Below are 22052 nucleotides of genomic sequence, written 5' to 3' on the forward strand. Positions count from 1 at the left end.
CCAGCGGAGGAGGGATGCTCCAGTGTACCGGTTAGCTGGTAAGGCATGTGTTTACCAATTAACCAGATACCATACCCGGTTAACCTTTAACAGTACTAGGGACCTGCGGCCGGGACTCCACAGGTCCGTGCTCACCAGGCGGCAGGTCCAGCACTCAATGCCTCCTACAGGGAGATATAGGACAGAGCTTGTTGCATCCTTTCCCTGCCAGCAGCGCAGGGTCCTTCCCTGGGGCCCCCCCTCCTTCTGGCGGGCCGGGCAAAAGACAGGGGAGAGCCCTGTGTGGGTATTACCTGCAGCTATTAAATACCCTCCTGGAACTGACCCCGTAAGGAAGAGGCGACATCAAGCAGTTGCCCTCCACCCTAACATCTGCCACATGCTCAGGGGGTCGAATTCCACTGCCTGCCCCCTGAAGTTCAATTTAGGGATAGATATGGCCCGTTTGGGCTTTCCTGCTCAGACACACCTCTGAGAGTGACCCGTGATCCTGAACTGCTACATGCTGTGAGGAGAGAGGGAGACAAATCTGGCAGAGGCTGGGGGGAAAAAGGCCCTGGGTGTTAACAGTAAGCTCCCCTATCTGTGCACGAGGAGGGCTACCTGGCAATTTGTGTTTACTTTTTGCTCTCTTTCTCAGCTGGCGGGAAGTTGGTCTGACACAACTCTCCTGCCCTGACGTTTGTTTTATAAGCTCCCAGGTGAATATTGCCAAATATATTTTTATAGTGTGCTGCAATGCACGGTCACATCGCACAGGTAGTTTGTATAATGGTTGCCTGTTATAGAGAGGAAGGATGGTCTCGTTAAAACACTGGAATAGGACTCAAGCTGTCAGGCTTCAGTTCCTAGCTCTGCCATAGACCCCTGATGTGTATTGCTAAATCTCTCTATGCTTCCATTCCTATCTGTTATGGGACTATCATATTTCCTTTGGCCTACCCTGACCATGTATGCAGTAAACTTTTCAGAATAGGGACCGTGTCTTATTAGATAGGCAGTGTCTAGCATTATGAGGCCCTACATTCAGTGAAAGTTTTCAGCCACCTCTGTAATAGAAATAATAATTAAGGTCCTTGCTAACTCTCTGTTTCTCTGCAGTTAAGTCCCATTCTATATAGATTAGAGGTATAAATGAAAGTAATCATCATAAAGTCCTTGCCCAGTTACAAAACAAACAAGGGTGTGAATTAAAATAGCATACAGCTCACATAGAAAAAAGGAAATGGCATGTGAGTATTCTCCAGGCTTGCTAAGGCCTAGAATACACTGGGCTTTTAAGGGTTTTAGGGAACTGTATTAGAATTTAATATTGTAAACAGAACCCTCCCTAGCAGGGGCATGGGTCTGGGGCACCCTCCCCCTCAGTGTCCCAGGCACAGGGCTCAGGGCAACACCTCTGCCGCATGCCCCACCTCCACCCCTGTCTCACCTCTGCTCCATTCCTTCCCCCAAGCCCTGCCCTTGCCCCCTCGTCTCCTGAGCAATATGATCCGGGGGATTACCGGGGGGCCTGGCATGGGGCGGCAGCAGGAGTCGTCCCCCTCCACTTACCGTGTCGGTGGGAGCTGGAGCTACGGTGAAGCTGAGAGCAGTGGGCAGAGAGAGGGCAGCAGGCTCCCACTGCTGTGGTTGAGTGTAGGAGGGGAGGCCCGACCCTTGTTGCCACCTTGTGCCAGGTGCCCCAGGTAATCCCCCGGGCTGCTGTAGGATCCATCCATGGAACAGTTAAGGTGGCCACCATGGGCCCCCCAAAGATAGAGTCTTGGGGTGGCTGCCCTGAACTGTCCTATGGATGGGACAGCTCTGATTGTAAGTCATCACCATAGTATCCGAACACATGACAGATTAACCGAACCGTCCACAATGTTATATTATATCTATTATATATAGATCTTGGAGTTATCATGGATAGTTCTCGGAAAACTTCCACACAGTGTGCAGCGGCTGTCAAAAAGGCAAATAGGATGTTAGGAATTATTAAGAAAGGGATAGAAAATAAGACACAGTTTTATACAGGGGCAGTAAGATATTCTATGGTACGCCCACATCTTGAATACTGTGCACAGATGTAGTCTCCTCACCTCAAAAAAGATATTTTGACTTTAGAAAGGGTTCAGAAAAGGGCAACTAAAATGATTAGGGGTTTGGAACGGGTCCCATATGAAGAGAGGTTAAAGCGACTAGGACTTTTCAGTTTAGAAAAGAGGAGACTGAGGGGGGATATGATAGAGGTATATAAAATCATGAGTGGTGTGGAGAGGGTGAATAAAGAAAAGTTGTTTATTAATTCCCATAATAGAAGAACAAGAGGACATCAAATGAAGTTAATGAGTAGCAGGTTTAAAACTAATAAAAGAAAGTTCTTCTTCACACAGCGCGTAGTCAACCTGTGGAACGCCTTGCCAGAGGAGGCTGTGAAGGCTAGGACTATAACAGAGTTTAAAGAGAAGCTAGATAACTTCATGGAGGGTAGGTCCATAAAAGGCTATTAGCCAGGGGATAGAATTGGTGTCCCTGGCCTCTGTTTGTCAGAGGCTGGAGAGGGATGGCAGGTGACAAATCGCTTGATCATTGTCTTTGTGTGCTGTCCACACATTGTCTTTGGCCTGAGGAACTTAAATAGACAAGGGAGAGCTCAGGCACAGGCAGATTAAGTGACTTGCCCAAAGTCATACTGGAAGCTTGCAGCAGAGCCAGGAACTGGAACAAGATCTTCTGAGTTCCGGTATAACCAGCATGCTTTGCTGGTGCATGTTTGTGTTGAGCATTTGCATTCCATCCCGGTGGGTTCTGAACAATTGCTTCATAGAATCATAGAACGCTAGAACTGGAAGGGACCTCGAGAGGTCACCAAGTCCAGTCCCCTGCCCTCACGGCAGGACCAAGCACTGTCTAGAAGATCATCCCTGATAGGTGTCTATTCAATCTGCTCTTAAATATCTCCAATGATGGAGATTCCACAACCTCCCTAGGCAATTTATTCCAGTGTTTAACCACCTTGACAGTTAGGAAGTTTTTCTTAATGTCCAACCTAAACCTCCCTTGCTGCAGTTTAAGCCCATTGCTTCTTGTCCTATCATCAGAGGCCAAGGAAAACATTTTTTCTCCCTCCTCCTTGTAATAGATACTTGAAAACTGCTATCATGCCTCCTCTCAGACTTCTCTGTTCTAAATTAAACAAGCCCAATTCGTTCAGTCTTCCCCCATAGGTCATGTTTTCTAGACCTTTAATAGCACTCGCTGGGATAGAGCTGGTAATGGTTTCAGTTTGTTTGATCATCTGTGATCTTCTGGGCTTGCACAAGGATATATGTGCATATTTTCCTGATCATTCAGCATAAATTGGTTTTAGTTTTTTGGCCCTGGGCATATAGAGGATTACACATAGCTGGGGTAGTTTGCCAGGCATTATGCTATGGTTGCCCTCTTTTGCTGGTCTTGTGTTGGGAAAAAAAAAAAAAAGCAAGAGAAAGAAAATGCAGATAACCATTTAAAATAAAATATCACAGAATGGAGAATAGGGATGTAAGCGTCTAGTCGAGTCACTGTTCGACTAGTTGAGGAGTCAAAGGCAGCTATCAGCCAGTTCCCCCTAGCACTGTCTTTGCTGGAGGGCAGGGGAGGCAGAGGTCAGTGGGGAACTGGGGCGAACTGGGAATCAGCTGTCCCAGGTCGCACCTGTTCCCAGACGCTGCACCTCTGCTTTTTAAATGGAGTAAGAGCCGCCTGCTTACTCCATTTAAAAAGCAGAGGCGCATGAGCTGGGACAGTTGATTCTCAGCTCGCGCCCGTTCCCCCGCTGTGTCTCTGCTTTTTGAATGGAGTAAAAGCTGGGTGGCTAACCCCGCTGCGGTTCTGCAGTTTCCCCCCTTATCGACTAGTTGAAGGAAATTCCATCAACTACTCGATTAGCTGATTAAATGCAATTGAACATCCCTGATGTAGAAAGCTAACAAGGAACACAAGTTATGTTGGGTGCTTGCCTTTTTAAAAAAAATTTACTGCTACTTTGGGTTTTAGTTTGGAATCTGTGTGAAAAAGAAAAAAAGAATCAGTAATGTGAAAGCGGAGAGGTCTCTTGGTAAATCTAATCTGCTGCATAGCTAAGAACCCCAGCATAATAACCTCTCAGCAGGGCACAGGTCATACTTCTGAGCTGAGAGATTTCCTGCAATTGTGGTGGCTGGATGTATAGTCTTACAGAAATAATATTATTTTGAGCCATTGTGGGGTGGACACTAATGGGATCCTCTTGGGTGAAACACACACGTTTTGACAGCTTGAGATTCAAAGCCCGGCTGTGACTGAGGGCTGTAACAAAACTCACATCCTCTGTGGGTCAGGCACAGTGGGGACCTGTAACCCACATCAGTGGGTTGTAATCAAATTGCCAGGCCCTCCAGTGGTTGGGGGTGGAGAGGGAAAAGGGCAATTGCTCTGGTGCCTGGAGATTCAAAAGGGACCAAGTTTCCTGGCTGCCGCTGCTACCACAGGAGAAGTGGGAGCCCTAGGCCTTTAAATCACCACTGGCGTGACACAGGGAACGCTGTGGGTGGCTCTAAGGGAGGTGCAGTTCCGCCCCTTCCGGAATGCAGGGCTGGGCCCCTGCTCTCCTTGCCCAGAGACCCGGCAAGTCTGTCAACGCCAATGAGAGTTTCAAACCAAAGATTAGTTATTGACCCAGAACCTTAGGTCCTTTATGTTTTTACATGTTCGGATGATATATTTAAAATCGCGTTGAATTCAGAGTACGTGAAAGATGCCGGCTTGACAGCATGGGAGACTGGTGTCTCTGTTTAGCTACAGAACTCGTCTGTGATCTAATCTGCCCTTCCTGTGGAGCAAGCTAGTACAGGAGTCCATTGATTTCTGTGATCCTGGCATGGTTCTGTGAGACCTCCAGGGCCAGATTGTCAAAGGGGCATAGTACTGTGGGTGCACATTGGCTGCTGGGCTCTTTTGGCAGACCGGCCATGAAAGTTACAATGGGGGCTGACAACTGCCAAACTCTTTTGAAAAACTGAACCTCATTGTGGGTGAAAATCTGGCCCATAATCAGTGTTCCCTCTTAAGATTTTCCGTCCATGAGCGGAGTGAGTTTTGTCTTGTGCACCAACATTGAGGTCATGTGCGCTGGTTTGGATGTATGGCACCTCTCCCTTTTCCCCTCTGCTGCCATATCTCCTACCCACCCCTTGCCCCATCTGCTCCCCTGGTACCTGCTGCTGCTCCTCACCGTCCTCTGGGGTCCTGGCTCCTGCCCTTCTCATGCCCCTCAGCCCTTTGGGGACCTGCCTCCCCATCCTCTCTGACTCCTGCACCAGCCCATCTCTTCCCCCCACCCCTGCTCTAGATCCCTCCCCATGCCCTCTCCTAACACGTCCCTCTCCACACCTGCCCTGCCTCTCTTCTCTGCCCTCTGGTGCCCATCCCTCCCCTCCCCATGTTTGCCCTTCTGCTTCACCCCCACAATCCTCCTGGCATCTGCACCTTCCCTTACCCCTGCACCCTCCTGCTGCCTCCCCCTTTCCTCACTGCCCCTGCCCTCCCAACACTTGCCTCCCTTGCCCTCTTCCTTCCTGGTGCTCACCCTCTGCCCCAGTTCTTCTCATGTCCCTCTCTGCCCTCGCACATGACCAGCTCCAATCCCCACCTTCCTCATGACTACCCCTCCTTTCAATCCCTCTTCTCCCAGCACCCACTCATCTCCTCTCCTCTTCCTTCCTCTTGCCTCATTGCCTCTCCCATCTGCCCTTCTCCTTTCCTCTCCAAGCATCACCCTGTCCCCTCCCTTCTCCCATCCTCACTGACATCCCTACCCACCTCCTCCAGCCCTTTCCCCTCATTGTCTCCCCTTGGCTCCCTGGCATTTGTCTGTCTTCCACCCTGCCCCTTGGTGCCTTCCCCTTTCTTCTCCTGCCCTGGCCCCCCTCCTCTCCTCTTAGCACAAATCCCTTCCTGTCCTCACTCCACCTTCCTCTTAGTTATTGCCCTGCCCCTTCCCTTCTGCCACCCTGACACCTGCACCTGCCTGGCGGGGCAGCATGGAGGGCTGCTGCCCTGTGTGCTGCGGCTGGAGCCAGGGCCATGGTGCTATTTTTAGTACTGCGGTCCCGGTCCAGGAGCACCTCCTGTCCTGGTACATGGGTCAGCATGCTCTGTGTGCCGGGACTTGAGCTGCGGCCACGGTGCTATTTTTAGTACCACAGCCCAGGCTCCAGCTCTGGCAGCTGCCACTCAGGCTGTATGGTGACTGCCCAGCTGCTCCTGTCCCCACAGCTCTGCTAAGGGAGTGGGTGGGAATGAAATTCTTGGTGTGCACCTGCGTAGGAATGCACCTTACAGGGAACCCTGCCCATAATGCTAAAGCCCTGTTGCACTGCCAGGCATTCTGGTTTTGCTTTTAAGCTGGAATGATTACATTGCAATGACCCTTCCTTTCCTTACTATAACAGAAATCCTAAAAGACACAGAGGCCCAGTAAATGCATATGGTCATGTGACCTTTGTTTCCTCCAATTTTTCCCCATTTGTGTGTGGAATAAATTTTGCTATGTGTACTAAGGCGTGTGCGGATGTGCACCAACAATAGAAACACATGCTGTCGGCTGCAAGTGGCTGTGTGCACTCTGCTAATCAGCTGGGTGACACCTGAATCTTTCCTCGGTGGCTTCCCAACCACTCAGCTTACAGGGAACATTGGTGAGAACTCTCATGGGAGAGTGGTGGGAATGGAGGATGGGGAGCAGGAGAAAGAAGGGGGGAGGAGGTGGGAAAATACTGAATGTTAGTAGTCAGCTGTTTAGATATTTTGAAACAAGTGTATATTTCATAGCACATGGAAACGCCACACACAGCTACCTAGGGCAGGAAGCGAAGGGGAATAATCTATCCAGTCCAAGTACAGCAGGAGCTTAGAAAGTTGGGCCCAGATTTTCAAACATATTTAGGTCCCTAACTCCCATTGATTTCAATGGGAGTTAGGTGCCTCCGTACAGTTGAGAATCTGGGCCCTGGAATCTACATCAGGATTTAGGAAGATCCCTGGAGCTAGTCCAGATGCTCTTGCGAAAGTGTTCATAGGGGCTGATGCTAGGGATGTAAATACCAATTGAAATAGTGAATCTGTTAAAGGAGTAAAAGGATATAATTTAACTGATTCACCATTGGAGGGCTGATGCAGAGCAACTGGGCTGGGGTTCCACCAGGGCTGCTGTCCCGCTGCCTCTGTGGGCTAAGGGTCACGCTTTCCAGGTGCTACAGGCAGGGAGCTGCTCCAGCCCAGCCCTAGCCCATGTGAGAGGGGGCGGCTCCAGGCAGCATCCGCATTAGCTGGGGTCCTGCTGGCCAAGCTGCCATAGGCAAGGGGCTGCTGCAGCCCGGCCTGCTGTGGCTAGCGTCTTACCAGCTGGCTGGCCCACCATAGGTAGAGGCTGCTCCAGGCTGGGCTGGTGTGGGTGGGGTTACAGCTTTTGCTGCACTGTCTGCAGCCCACAGCGCTTAGGGCCAGATTGTGGCAGAGGCCAGCTGGGTTGGTCTGAAGTGACACGATTTCGGCAGGAGTAGGGAACAGCTCAACGGCTTCAGGGACTGCACAGATGGAGCTGACCCGTTGCATCTCTTCTTAGGATAGTGCATGCTTTGGGCTCCTTTGCAGCATGTCTGGTCCATTGATTGATTTGGAGCAGCAGAGCCAAGTTCCTGCTCCCATTGGGTTGTCCTGTGTCCTGGGAGCAGTAGGCGGGAGCAGTCCCTGCTCTCACTTTTGCTTCAACCCGAGACGGGGATCAGGATGTGAAGAGACGGAAGGGTCTTTGCACCTCTCTGCCCCCTGAACACACCCAAGCAAAGTGAGTCCCCTTTGATATGCAGCCTGCATTAGATATACCAGACAAAGCAGGGCTCCTTGGTCACGCCTGGGAGATGGGGGACAGATGTAGAGCCAGCATGGTGTATTCAGGCCTCCACCCCGCATGGTGGCTTCTTGTCCGTATACTTTGCAAGACGGCAAGTCAGCCAGGAGCCCCTTGTGTGCTTTATTCACTTCAGAGAAGTCAGGCTTGGCACTCTGTATTGTGTTACCTGCCACTCAACTACAGCGGCAGCATCATTGTGGCTACCACTTATCTTCTCCCATGGGCATGTGCTCGTGAGAAGGATTTCTGTCTGGGAACGACCCACCCCCCTGCAAAAAACATGGCTCCAGGCTTTCAGTGGAAAAGATTAGGTTGGTCTCTTGATAACCCATTCTAGTGACAGGACTAACAGATGGCCAAGAGGAAATGTCTGCTTTGGGAAACTGGCAAATAGCCAGTCAGAACAATACCTAGCACTTTCCATCCTGAAAGCCTGTTACAAACAGCACTGCGTTAATTAATGGAGAAGGTGGTATGCTCCTTTGGTGAAGGCCTGAGAACATACTTTTCCTTTTGCCAGTCCTGAGTCTATCCTATCATTAAACTATGGCCAAATCACATAGCCCTTGGCCATACTAAAAAGTTGCACTGCTTTACCTAAAGTTGATTTTTAATCCATCTCATTAAACTGCTGGAAATCCTTAATATAGACCCCCTTAAACCAGTGTAGTTCCAGCTTAACTTGGTTTAACTTAATTCAGTAAGGCCTTGTCTATATTGGCAAAGGGCTGGTTGAAAACTCGACTCTGAAATTGTTTTCTGCGGGAATGAAAATTTTCATGAAAAGTGTCTGCTTTCTGTGGAAAATGTTAGGGGTTCGTTGAAAAATTGAAGCCTAAAAAAAATTCCTCTCAAAAACTTTGATCAAGAAGTGTCACTGTAGTTCCTCATGAGAGCTGAGGTTCAGGTGCCTTATGGAGTATTTGCTACATCCCTTGAGAATGTGTTCTAATGCTTGATTTGAAGGGGAGATTAGTAAGACTGGGACTTTTTAGCTTGGAAAAGAGGCAACTAAAGGGGGGGGGGGATATATGGTAGAGGTCTATAAAATCATGACTGGTATGGAGAAAGTAAATGAGGGTATGTCTACACTACCCCCCTAGTTCGAACTAGGGGGGGTAATGTAGTCATACGGAGTTGCAAATGAAGCCCGGGATTTGAATTTCCTGGGCTTCATTTGCATGAAGCCGTCCGGCGCCATTTTTAAATGCTGGCTAGTTCGGACTGCGTGCCACGCGGCTACACGTGGCACGAACTAGCTAGTTCGGATTAGGCTTCCTAATCCAAACTAGCTGTACGCCTCGTTCCACGCAGTCCGAACTAGCACGGCATTTAAAAATGGCGCCGGCCGGCTTCATGCAAATGAAGCCCGGGAAATTCAAATCCCGGGCTTCATTTGTAACTCCGTATGACTACATTACCCCCCCCTAGTTCGAACTAGGGGGGTAGTGTGGACATACCCTGAGCTAGTGTTATTTACTCCTTCTAATACAAGCACGAGGACTCATCAAATAAAATGAATAGGCAGAAGATGTGACTGTTCTTACACTGTTATTATTCCCACTGTTTAAAAAATGCCTCACTTCCCACTGGACTTTGCTGACTTCAACTTCTGGCCCTGTAAAGGACATGTTTCTGTACAGTTTGGGTGCAAGATTAATGTAAAACCTGTTACATTTATGACTATCACTGTTTATCTGAAAGCCATTCATGACTGAGCTATTATGGGACTTTAGGTGTTTCCTTTAAAATGCTTCTGAAAAGTTAAAAGGGTTACAAGTCAGGGTTACTGGTATTACCGAGCCAGTGGATGCAACATTTTAATCATCAGCCCAGCAACATTTCCTGTAGAAAAAAAAAGAAAAAAAAAAAAGAAAGGGCTTGACATGGTGCCAAGCAGGGACATCCTTAAGATTTATTCAGTACTAATAAACTAGTGCCCTTGTGCCCAATGGCAGCTGAAGGTAGGGGAGACAGAAGTTTTTTAGAGATGTGATTTTATGATTTTCAGCAACAAAGCTGCTCCAGCCCCCACTGGTTAACCAGGACTGGTGAAGCTTTCACATCCCTACTAGGCTCTGTACTCAGAATTAACCACAAAAGCTTACAACCAAGTATAAGACAAGAGACCACAGATAGCTACAGACAGATACATGGAGAAGTACATAGATTCAGTGAGATAGTGTTGGTCAGCACAGTGGACTCTGCAGACCAGCAGCCAGCATGGGGGGTCAAGATCATTTAAGGCTTTACTGGAAAAGGAGAGCTTAAAGTAGGGGTTTAAAGGAGATGTTTACAGGGAGAGTCTCTCAAGCATGTGGGGGCAGCATGAGAGAAAGCCCCACGGTGCTTGAATGAAAACGTAACAAGTGGGCAATGGCGGTGTGTCTGAGGGATTGATCAGAAGCAGGAACTGACTTTTTAGTACTGAAGAAGAGGGATAGGTAGGGTGCAGCTTGGCTGAAAGGGCTTTACACATGAAGTAGCCTCGGTTTGCTGTGTTTGAGCAGAGGAAGCCAGTGGAGAGGTGCAAAGAGAAAGGTGACATGGCAGAACTAGATACTCAACCAGTCCATTGAAAGGACCCTTCTCCCCTCCAATTGGCAGTACGGTTTCTCAGGAAAGATTTGCGGATGGGAATGTGTTATGCAAGGCTCCAGTTCCAGTGAAAACACAACCATCTCACTGCTAAGTCAGTTGATAATTAGTGTGTATCAAAGTTACTCAAGTTTTCTTTCCTGCCTAGCTTTGCATTTTAAACCAGACGTCTGCATATCTGGGGCTGTTTGCCTGCTGGGCAGCCTGCTGGTGAAATATTGTCCCTATTCTTCATAGCACACGTTCCGCATGGATTGGGACAGGGCACGTCATGTTTTAGGGCCAAATTCAGAGGTTATGTATAAGGGCAGCGGTGATAAGTGGGTGAGTCTAATAGTACATCGAAGGGAATCTAAAGGCTGTCTAAACAAGTATCTAAAGCCATGGTGGGCAGCACGATATAAAAAGCTAGACAAGTGAAGTATAGAAAGAATCTTGTACTGAACTTAAAATGCATGCACCAAGCTCTTGTAAAACGCATGTAAATCTAAAGTTTGTCTACACTGCTGATTTAAAGCACAATAGCTGTGGTCAGGGCACCAGTTCTTGGGAGAGAGCTGTAGGTAAACCTGTCAGCCGACGGTCAGGGCAGGGTGTGTGTGTGTGTGTGTGTGTGTGTGTGTGTGTGTGTGTTACTGAGAAAAAGGTTTAACGTCCATGACTTTACTGCTAGGACTGGGGTCCCGTCGCAGAGGGCAGCCAACAGGCTGACAGACGCCCCTGTTTATAGGAAGAGCCTATTACGTCTCAGATTTTAGCTGCTAGGATACACGATCCCTTCGCAGCGGGCAGTCTAGGGAAGACTGAGAGATGCCCCAATGGATCTGTCACCTGGGAGTGACACGATCCAAAATGCCCAAGCTCTTCGTATACCTGTTCCTTATGACTGGCTGAAGTTCTTTTAAATTGTGCTTGGTTCTGTTACAGCAACTGAAGGAGTCAGGTTAAAGTTTAAACAGTTACTATTTTATTGTTACACGGTAAACTTAGCTGTTAAATGCTACTACTGTGTTACAGATAACACAGCCACTATAAAGGACAGGACAGAAATTACACTAAGAAGTCACTTACTGGTACCATGAAACCCTTTTGGTTCTCTGAGCTCTTATTAAATGCATGCAAAATAGATACTAGCAGATATATATTCTCACCCCTGCGTTCCAGACTTGATGTGGCCAGCGTCTTTCTCTCAATCCCTCGGGAAGAAGTAGGGCGAGGTTGGGCGTCCCACAGACCTCGGGAGTCAAGCAATACCTGCCAGCAGGTGTAGATGATTGGAGCTCAAATGGGGTGGGCTACTAAACCCTCTTTATACCCCTTGGGTTATGAAGGCTTCTTCCTGGTCTCAAGTGGCCAATTAGGAAAATGGCTTTGAATGCCAAGTTTCCCACGAAGGGTGCAAAGCATAATTCACACCTGGGAAAGTGCAGACAATGGGCACCTCTGGTATGTGATGGGTGAAGATTCCTCTCCTGGGACAGTGCAGGTGTGTCAATTACTGGTACTAGCCATCAGGACAGCGGGAGGCCCTGGGTCGTCAGCTAGCCCATTTACTGTCTAGTTTCTGTTTATGGTAGAGTCAGGGACAGGCAGCACACCTGCGTTCCCAAGGCATCAAAGGCTGACTGCCTTTCTCTTGCTCTCTGGGGGCGGAGGGCGGAAACCAAGATGCCGTTCATGTCTGGCTACAAAACCCCCTAGGGGAGTAGCTTACGCTCCCAATTCTGGGAGCCTATTTGCACTTGGTGCTTGGGATGTGGGTTTTTTCCCGAAATAAGGAGCAGCGATTTACAACCCTGGACTTTCTCTGTGAAGGGAGATTTGTTGAATTCCAGGCAATAGGTTACAAAATCCCCAATCATTTTAATGATCTGGCGTGCAGCTGAAAGAAACTACATTATCCTGTTAAACACACAGAATAATGTGGATGCTTGTTGTGCCCGGCATGTTGGGTTTATTGTGAAATTCAGGCTGTCTCACTGCAGATGTCCTAGTTGATGCTGTGGCTTTGTGGTTGGGTAGTGTCTGTTATCTGTTCTTGACAGAGTGCCAGACAAATCTTGCAGAGTTTAAATGGAAAGGCAGCTGGATAGAAACAGAGTTGTACCTTGGTGTACAGTCCTGTATGCAAATATAGTGGCTAGCGATTGGCAGGTGGGTAAACCTCTCATTTACATTTCTTGGCAGTAAATAAAGCTGATTCACTGAGTTTGATTTAGCCTCACATGCTATAACTATGTCAGTGAATACCACTCAGTACTGTCAGCTAATTAATAAGCAGAGGAATGTTGTCTGGTAGCTAGAGCAGGTGACAAGTGTTAAGGATTCCTGGTTTCCATTTCCAACTCTGACACTTACATGCTGTGTGATCGTACCTTTAACTTTTCTGTTTCTCAGGTTAGCCGCCTGAGAAGGTACAATCATAATAAAGCCTGCTGCACAGGGGTGGTTTGGAAACTACAGGCATGTCTACACATGAACCTTCACCTGTAAAAAGGTAGGAGGTATATTTAAAGCAGATTATCTGTTTGCACTGATGTCCCCGGGCCAGAACTATGCAAGTCTCTCCCCGTGTTTTGCTGCAGGCATTAGCCTAAATACAAACTCCTTTGTAGATAATAACATCCAGGCAAAACAGGAAGCAGCGATAAACTTTCTAGCTTATGTTCTGTACTCAGTCACACCCATGCGACTCCAGGAACCTGCATTGGGTCTTTCTCATGGCTAAATGTGTCCCATGTTTGTTCCTCCGCTATAAAAGTCTCTTCCCTTTCTAGGCTGCTTCTGATTTCTTTTCAGTTAGCTGATCTGTGTGTCCCTGCTGTACATAGCGATTGCTTAGTTTGGGGCCCAGCTTTAGATGTGTTTGTTTGGTTTTTTTGTACCAGGCCTGGTCCCAGATTTTCCAATGGCAGCAAAGAGATAATGTTTGGAAATAGACCAGCTCACTTACTTTGACTTCAGCTCTTGTCTTTAGAGATGAATGCATTCTTTGAGCTGGTTAAAGCTTTAAATCCTATCCACCCAATATATGTCTTTTAAACATCCCCACACTCACAAGATGTCCCCAAAGCTCTTGTTTGATTAGTTACTCCTGAGGGAATTCTGCAGCAAAAACTTAAAAGCTCTGCTCCAAACACAAAAATATTCTGCAGACTCTATTGTCATAATCTGCAATTTTTATGTCAATAAATACATGTGGAGGCTCCAGCATGGCAGTGAGGAGCGCAGGGGACTGGCTGTACGGAGGCGGGAGAGCATCCTGCAGCCCCTCTCCGGCATGGAGCATTTTGGGGCACGCCTTCCTCCGCCGCCTCCGAGGGCTCCGATACGACCGGCAGCTCTTTTTCATCCAGCCGAGGGGCCTTCCGCGAGACCTCTCAGAACTGCCGGAATTCTACCAGGACCTCCTCCAGACCTGGAAGCTGTTTCTGGCGACCAGGTCCGTTGTGGCCTCCGAGGGAGCAGACCTCCTCGCGGAGCCCCTGCTCCACAATCCAGCCTTGCGCGTGCAGGTGGCGGAGTCTCCCTCGGTGCGCCGGAGGCTGATCCTGGCAGAAACCACCATGGTCGGGGACCTCCTGGACTACGACAGGGGGGACTGGGTGGATCCCCGAGCGCTCGCTCAACGCATGGGGCTCTCCACCCCTCGAATCCCCCTGCGCCTACTCCAGGAGGTGAAGGCGGCTTTGTCGCAGCTCGCTCGCGATCTCCTACAGAGAGCCCTGCGAGAGGGAATGCCCCGCCCCTCCCCTCCTGCAAAGCCTCCGTCCCTCTTTATCGGGCCCCTGTCTCGCGGGCCCCCCCGGCCTCCCCACCCTTGGACCCCCAGCCGGCTGCAAAATCTGCAGCCGGTCTGTTTCCGGACCGCGCCCAGGGAACAGCTGTACACGCTCGTGCTCCACGCTTTGCATTTCCCCACCCTCGTGTCCCGCCCCGATACAAAGTGGCGGGACTACCTCAGACCTATAGAGGGTGGGGAACCCCGATGGGCCAGCATTTATTCCACCTTAATTCCGCGGCCCGTCGGGGACATCAGTTGGCGGCTCCTTCACGGGGCCATGAGCACGGGCGTGTACTTGGCGCGGTTCACCCCAATCCCAGACACCTGCCCCTTTTGCGGCGTGAGGGAGAACCTGGCGCACGCCTACCTTGAATGCGCCAGGTTACAGCCCCTATTCCGGCTCCTCCAGAACCTCTTACTGAGGTTCTGGCTGCACTTTTCCCCTCACCTTTTTATTTACGCACACCCAATCCGTGGCCCCACAAAGTCGCGAGACCTCCTCGTCAACCTCCTCCTGGCCTTAGCGAAAGCTGCCATCTATAATAGCAGGAGGAGGATGTTAGACGAGGGGGTTCTCTGCGACTGTGGGGCCTATTTCCGCTCCTCCCTTGTGTCACGAATCCGGGCAGAGTTCCTCTGGGCGGCGTCCACTGGCTCCATCGACAGCTTTGAGGAGCAGTGGGCGCTGTCCAGGGTTCTCTGCTCGGTGTCCCCATCTGGCTCCCTTATTTTGAACCTCTAGCCCGCACTTCTTGATCCTTTAGTCATTATTTGTCCCAAGCAATCAGTTGAACATGGGTCCAGTGTTCCTCCGATAAGATTGGGGAGGGGCTTTTAGAAGGTGGGCGGGCTTTGCCCGCCCACCATCCCATGATTTCAAATAGGCCCTCCTGAGATTGGTTGTGAGGCTGCACCCAACCCTGACATAGCACACAGGCTGGGCCTGCCCCAGAGGTCCATGTCTGGGAGGGGGTGAGAGGGGTAGCAGAATGAGCTCCCACTTCTGTGCTGTCGCCTGTGCTCCCCCTTCCATGCTGGAGCCTCCACATTTATGTATAACAAATAAATAAATATGGGTATGTCTACACTAGCCCCCTAGATCGATCTAGGGAGGCTAATGACGGCGACCAAAATTACAAATCAAATTTAAATATCCTGCGCTTGATTTGCATGTTCCTGGCCAGTCGCCATTTTAGAAATTCACTAACCCGAAGTAACTGCCCACGTCTACACGCAGCAGTGAAACGGGATTACGATTTAAAGCCCCTAAATCGAATTAGCTGGTATTCCTCCTGCAATGAGGTTTACCAGCTAATTCGAGTTACGGCTTTAAATCGGAATCTCGTTTCACTGCTGCGTGTAGACGTGGGCAGTTACTTCGGGTTAGTGAATTTCTAAAATGGCGACCAGCCGGGAACATGCAAATCAAGCGCGGGATATTTAAATCACGGGCTTGATTTGCAATTTCAGTCGCCCTCATTAGCCTCCCTAGATTGATCTAGGGGGCTAGTGTAGATGTACCCTAAATAATGTGCAGATTTTTGTGGAATTTTGAAACATGACATGCAGAATTTGTGTATGTGTGTGTGTGGAATTTTTAAGTTGTGGTGCAGAATTCCCTCAGGAGTAGTGCACCATGTCAGGCACCCTAGGTGTGGGCAGGCAGACTCAGCCTGGCAGGATCCAAGTGTACAGAGGCTTAGTGAGAGGGTTCTGCGTGGGGTGGTCTGGGTGTATGTGGCTCAGTGGGGAGTCGGGATACGGGGGATCTGAATGCACAGGGACTCACTCATTGGAGGGACTCCAGGTGCACAGGCAATGGGGCTCTGCAGGGGGCCCAATTGAAGGTGATTAGGGCTCAGCGGGGGGGTCTGATTGTGGAGCCGAGGGGCTCATTGGGGGGTACAGGTGCTTAGAGAGTGGGACTTGGTGGGGTGTGGGTCTGACTGCAGCTGGTTAAGGCTTAGTGGGTGGTCCTGGGTGCAGGGGCGTGGCTTGGTTGGGGGGGGGTTCAGTGGGGGTCGATGGGCAGATGGGAGATGCATCTGACTGAGCACCAGCTGGGGCTTCTCCAGCCTCACACTTTTCAGCGATTAACTTTTCTGCTAGCTGCTCTGGGCACTCAAAACAACAGGCCCAGACTTCTGGGGTGGGTCACGTGACCACTCTTGCCGCCTCTCTTAGCTTTGCTGTCAGAAAGACACTTGTCCATGCGGAAGCGAAGAAATCTGCGTGGGACACGAATTCTGTGTGTGCTCAGTGGCGCAGAAGACCTTTGGGAATTATTAGTTTATCTCAGCGATGGGCAACCACAAATACTCAGTGGGCTGCATGAGTGGCCCTCCTTCATCTGAGTGGCTCACTGGTGTTCCACCTGCAGCCGTGGACTCCCTGTCTGCCTGCATTTCCTACAGGTGATTCACAGTGTTCAAGCTCTGGGAGGATGGGGCGGGGACGGAGTGTGAATCAGAGGATTCATGGCCTCTGAAACTTTTGGGAGGGAGGGAGAGGAGAAGGAAGTGCAGGGCTCCAGTGCCCCAGTGTGAGAGAGACACGTGGGGGAGAGGGGCTGACAGGGGATCCGTGGGCCTTAGGTGGAACCCCAGTGGGTCAGCCACAGGTTGCCCACGACTGGTTCATATGGTAGGTACCCAGTATCCTGTCCCCAGCCTCCCATTTACCTTCTCTCGCTACCCAATCCCCCTTGCAGTGTACCACAGAGTCTTTTTTAGTCCTTCGTCCATTTCCTCCCCCAATGGACTCACCTTGCTAGATCATGAGTTCTGGGCCATGGATTCCAGAGAACCAGTTCTAGATTTCCTATGGGATTAAAAATGTCTAAAGTTGTATTTATTGTTTGACTCGAGCAAACTTCTGCTTATGAGCTACTCCCATGTTTTTGAATTTCAATCCTCTGATGGCCCCAGAAGAATTGTTGAACAAGAATTTTTCTCATGCCACCTGCTTCCATTTTTTTTTCAGTTTTCCCATGACTTTTACTTTTTTAAAAGTGATTAAAATGAAGGAGGAAATTCAAGATTAAAGTGCTAGGGAAATATGTCTTAGCAGTGAAGGATGGGCCCTTATCTGTGGAACAAACTGTCCCATGTGAGCCCCCAAACCCCGTCATTAGAAATACAGGAGGCCCACGACTTGTGACGTTATTCATTCCGGAGGAAGCGTCACAAGTCGGGGGCGTTGTAACTTGAACCCACATTTATGGTAGGCACCGTGCGCCATTGTAAATGCAGGCTAAGGACCTAAGTCGGGGTTTCTGGCCCCTTCTGCACTTACAACAATGGTTGTAAGTGCGGGGGATTGGAACTCGGGCGCTCGCATCTCAGGGGCCTCCTGAATTTAGAGCAGGACTCTAGTGAGGTGGTGTAGAGGGAAATTCCGTGTGATTTTGGAAAGTTGGTTTGCATGAGCAGCCGTCTCTTCCAAAGCCCTCACCATGTAGGAATTGACGGTTAAAACTTCTGCGGTGATGCATTCGGAGAAGTGGGTTTTACCCATGAAAGCTCTTGACCCTATATATTTGTTAGTCTCTAAGGGTACGTCTACACAGCAGGGCTAAAGTTGAAATAAGCTATGCAACTTCACTTACGTCAATTGCGTAACTTAAGTCTAAATAGCTTGTTTTGGCTTTTGGCTCTGTCTACACTGCAGGAAGTCGAAGGAAGAACACTCTTTCTTCAACTTCCCTTACTCCTCATGAAATGAGGGTTACAGGAGCTGGAGTGAGAAGTCCTCCAGCTCGACATTATTTCAAAATAAAGGCTTGCTGTGTAGACATAGCGTAAGGTGCTACAGGAATACTTGTTGCTTATAAAGTTACAGACTAACACAGTTACCCCTCTGAGTCATTAGGAGAGAGGGTGTTCTGTGCTCTACTGCTGTTCAGCCATTGGTTTACATGGGGTGGATTGGCTGGGGGTGTTGCTTTGGAGAGCACTGGTTTAGCACATGCGAAACCTCAGATTTAATCCATGGAAATTCCTCCACATATAAAATGGGTGGGTCAACTCACGAGCCAGGATACCAAAAAAAATCGAATAGCAGCAGAATGTCAGTTCCTTTCTTCAGCGATGGGTTTATTTCTCTAAACCAAAAGCGTCCAATAGAAATAAAACAGATAAACTGGATCCTTTCCTCTGATGCAGTATCCCCTGCAGGTCTCTCCCTCCCTACTGAGCGGCTCATCAGTGCTTAAGGCCTCAAGTTACACAGATTAATAATATTTGTTTCTGTTCACATATGGTGTCTGTTTCTCTGTTTGTTTAGGTTTTCTCCAATAGCCACCTTGATTATTTGGCATGGATTAAGTTGTTACAGCTGGAGCCAGTTTCTCCCCGATGATGCCACATAGATCAAATTGTGTGGTTTATGTTTGAACCGGGTGTTCTGATTCCCAACAGCAACGGGGATCAAATCTGCCCGTGAGGATGGGACCAGGGTAGTATGGGCCTAGCTGAGGGGAATAGTTTGGCCTGTTAACGGCCAACTGCTTTTACACTTCATTTTGAACAAACAAGAAAATGGACCTGATTCTCCTCCCATTTATACCAGTGTAACACTAGTGTGACTCTTGGTTTGCATCAGCACGAGAAGAGAATCCAGCTCAAAGTGCTTTCCTTTTTCATAGTCTTTCAACAGAAGGCAGACAGTATTAACATACGGGACCAGTATTCTGGCCCTGATCCTGCTGTCATTGAAGATTAGTCCTGTATTTTTAGGATTTTTTTAAAAGCAATTCTTCTGTGATAAGATGTGATGAAGTTGATATGATCAGTGGGCTGAGATGTTGTTATACACAGAAGTAACACTTCCTCAACATTTGTTAAATATACTGCAGCTAATTCTAGATACGTCAGCCACGTCCTCACTTGCTATGCTGGAGATCTATCTTCTGGCATTTGATTTAGCGGGTCTAGTTAAGACCCGCTAAATCAAACACCGAGGGCACCTCCGGTGCCAGTACTCCTCTCAGTCACGAGGAGTATGGGAAACTACTTCTTTCGGTCATCTCTGTGAAGATAGTACCAAGCTCAGCTTAAGGTATGTCGACTCCAGCTATTTTACGTAGCAGGAATGGCATACCTTAACTTGACCTTCCAGGTCTAATGTAGGCCTTGTCTAAATAACCTCACTGTTCCTAATAGCTGAACCTCTCAAAGCATTTGACGGATGGGGTTTCAAAAGCATAAAGCACTTAAGGCCATATTAGTGATTTTGAGTGTTTTTCAGGACACCTAAAGAATAAACTTCAGAATGGAACGAGCACCTCCTTTATGAAAATTAGCCCCTGGAAACATGTTTCAGGTTGATCATCCCCCCCAAAAAAGTAGTTTTGTTTGGAAAATCTTGGCCTTAATGACAAAATCACACATTGTGTCAATAGCACAGTCAGGAGTAGACCCTCGCCTCCTGACAGTCAGTCCTGTGCTGTAAATAGTAGCTATCACATTGTTACTTCCAGTGTGAGTCCTGTTTACTTGTTCAAAGGATGATGGAAGCGAAGAACAAAGGAGAGTTTCCTCTTCCCTTGATACTGCTGTTCCCTCCTTTGGATTGTTGTTTGTGAGAGATGGGGGAAAGAGCCCTGCAGACCTTTCTGGGAGTGATTATAGGAAAAGTAAAGGGTTATTTGTTAATATCCACTCAGAGCTGAGATAAGACTGGCTAGTCCCACTTCCCCATTGATAGCAGGAGGCTTTGTTTCCACAGTTTCCATTGAAGATATTCGGGATGTGAGGCCCGGTCACAAGACAGAGGGGATGGAAAAGTACGCCAAAGATGTCCCTGAGCATTGCTGTTTTTCCATCGTCTTTAAAGACCAGCGGAAAAACCTGGACCTCATCGCCAATTCTGAAGTAGTTGCCAACCACTGGATTGCAGGCCTGAAGAAAATAATAGCCAAGAACAATTCCATGAGCCAGCGGCAGAAACTCCAGCAGTATCCTTTGCCTTACAAAAGCGATTAATTATCCAGCCACAACAAAGATGCACTTGTCTGTCTCACATGGAGGATGTGTGTGTGCGTGGGGGTGTCGAATGGCGCAATGAACAGGGCACTGAGTCTCCTCACTATTACTCCTGGTTTACACTGATGGGAGAGTCCTTTAAACAAAGAATTGCCTCATTGGGGATTTAGGATAAAAAAGCCATTAGTTCCTAGGTTCTTCAGGGATTGGTTTCATTCACCATGAGCGCCAGGCTGGGCATTTCCTGGCAGTGAGTGAAAGGCTTGTAGTGTTTGTGGGTTTTTGTAGAAATGCAATGCCACTATCTGATTGGCCTCTCTCGTGCACCAATTGTACATCAGTGTAGCTTCACTGACTTTAATGGAGTCATTTACACCAGCGTGGGAGGAATCCCGTTCCCTGGAGAGTTTGCACGCTATATAGGCACGCTACAGACAAGGAGGGGGGAAGGGAATATGCAGCAGAGAAACAAAGTCATTGGGTGAGATCCTGGCCCAATAGAAGTCAATGGGAGTTTCTTCCCCTGGCTTCAATGGAGCCGCTTTCATACACAGTGCTGTAGATCCCTGAGTATCTATGGGATTCGCTGCCATGTTAGAAGTGAGGGCGTTTGTGGGCTGCATCTTTTTAAAAGCCTTTGGACCACCTTTGGGATGCTCTGTGGCTCTCCCTGCTATTAAAGCAACCTACTTGAGTCAGCACTGTGGTTCCTGAGAGCTGCTGGTTGTTTTGTGAGTACCAAGTACATGCTCCTGGATGGACTTTAGCGAGGTGGCCCCATCCTTTGTCCCTTCTGGGCTATTCAGCATACTTATTCATGTTGTGGTCTTACACGCTGTGGCGAGAGGGGGGGCAGGTTTTTCTCGGCACCACCAGCAGGACTGTCAAGTTGAATTAGTCAGTAATTGGCCCACGACCTCCCTCTCTCTCCTAGGTAGTGCTTTGAGTAGGGCCTGGGGTGTTAAGTCTGTTGAAGTTGGACTTCTCAGTGGAACCTACACTGCTGTTTCACACAAGGGAGAGCATCCCTTGAAGCTCATGACAGAAGCTTTTGGTAAGACAAAGACTCTCCCATGAACCATGTCTGCATTTAATCTGTGGGCAGAGCTGTCCTATCCATAGGACAAATTGGGGCAGCTGCCCCAGGCCACACACTTTTGGGGCCCCCGCGACCCCCATCCCAACAGTCCTATGGACGGGAAGGACCTGGGGTATTATGGGGGTCTGGCAAAGCAGCAGCATGGATCGCCTTCCCTCACTACATGGACGGCAGGAGCTAGAATGCCCCAGGGTGCTCTGTTTCCTACCACTGTGGAGAATTGGGAGAGGGTGGCGCAACAGGGCAAAACAGACAGCCGGGCTGCTCCAGCTCCAACCGACTGTGTGGTGAGTGAGGGGGGACCCCTTCTGTTGCCTTGTGCCTGGCCACCCATGATCCTCTGGGCTGTACTGCTTGGGGGAGGGGGAGTTGTCCTGGGCCCCATGTCTGGAGCACTGAGGAGCATTGTGCCAATTCCCCCGCCCGCCCTGGGGACGGCCCTGCCTGTGGGTAATTTAGAGTCCTGGTTGCATTGTTATTGTGTAGCAAGCACAAACCTTGATTGCCCTTCAGAAACAAACACCAGCGAAGGGAGAGGCTTAATGGTTCTTTGAGTAGCAAAATAGTTATCAGGAGCAGGGGAGCTTGCCATTCATCTCTCCCGTTTTTTGCTCCTCTAGCTGCAGCACACCGCGCATGCAAGCAGATAGCGAGAGACCTTCCCTGATA

The 22052-nt window shown here is 49.1% G+C and overlaps 1 protein-coding gene across 3 annotated transcripts in view; it reads left to right on the forward strand.

Moving 5' to 3' along the window:
• PLCD1 (phospholipase C delta 1) overlaps nt 1–22052 on the forward strand; it is a 90396-nt gene that overhangs the window by 24526 nt on the left and 43818 nt on the right. For 2 of the 3 annotated variants that reach the window (XM_006120569.3, XM_006120570.4), the window contains exon 3: nt 20028–20256. In XM_006120569.3, coding sequence (XP_006120631.3) covers nt 20028–20256 — 229 coding nt within the window. Of the gene's footprint in view, nt 1–16491; nt 16715–20027; nt 20257–22052 lie in introns of those variants that run through there. The other variant, XM_075922869.1, reaches the window with a different exon arrangement.

The sequence above is a fragment of the Pelodiscus sinensis genome, chromosome 2 (genome assembly GCF_049634645.1).
Source record: "Pelodiscus sinensis isolate JC-2024 chromosome 2, ASM4963464v1, whole genome shotgun sequence".
Lineage (NCBI taxonomy): Eukaryota > Metazoa > Chordata > Testudines > Trionychidae > Pelodiscus > Pelodiscus sinensis.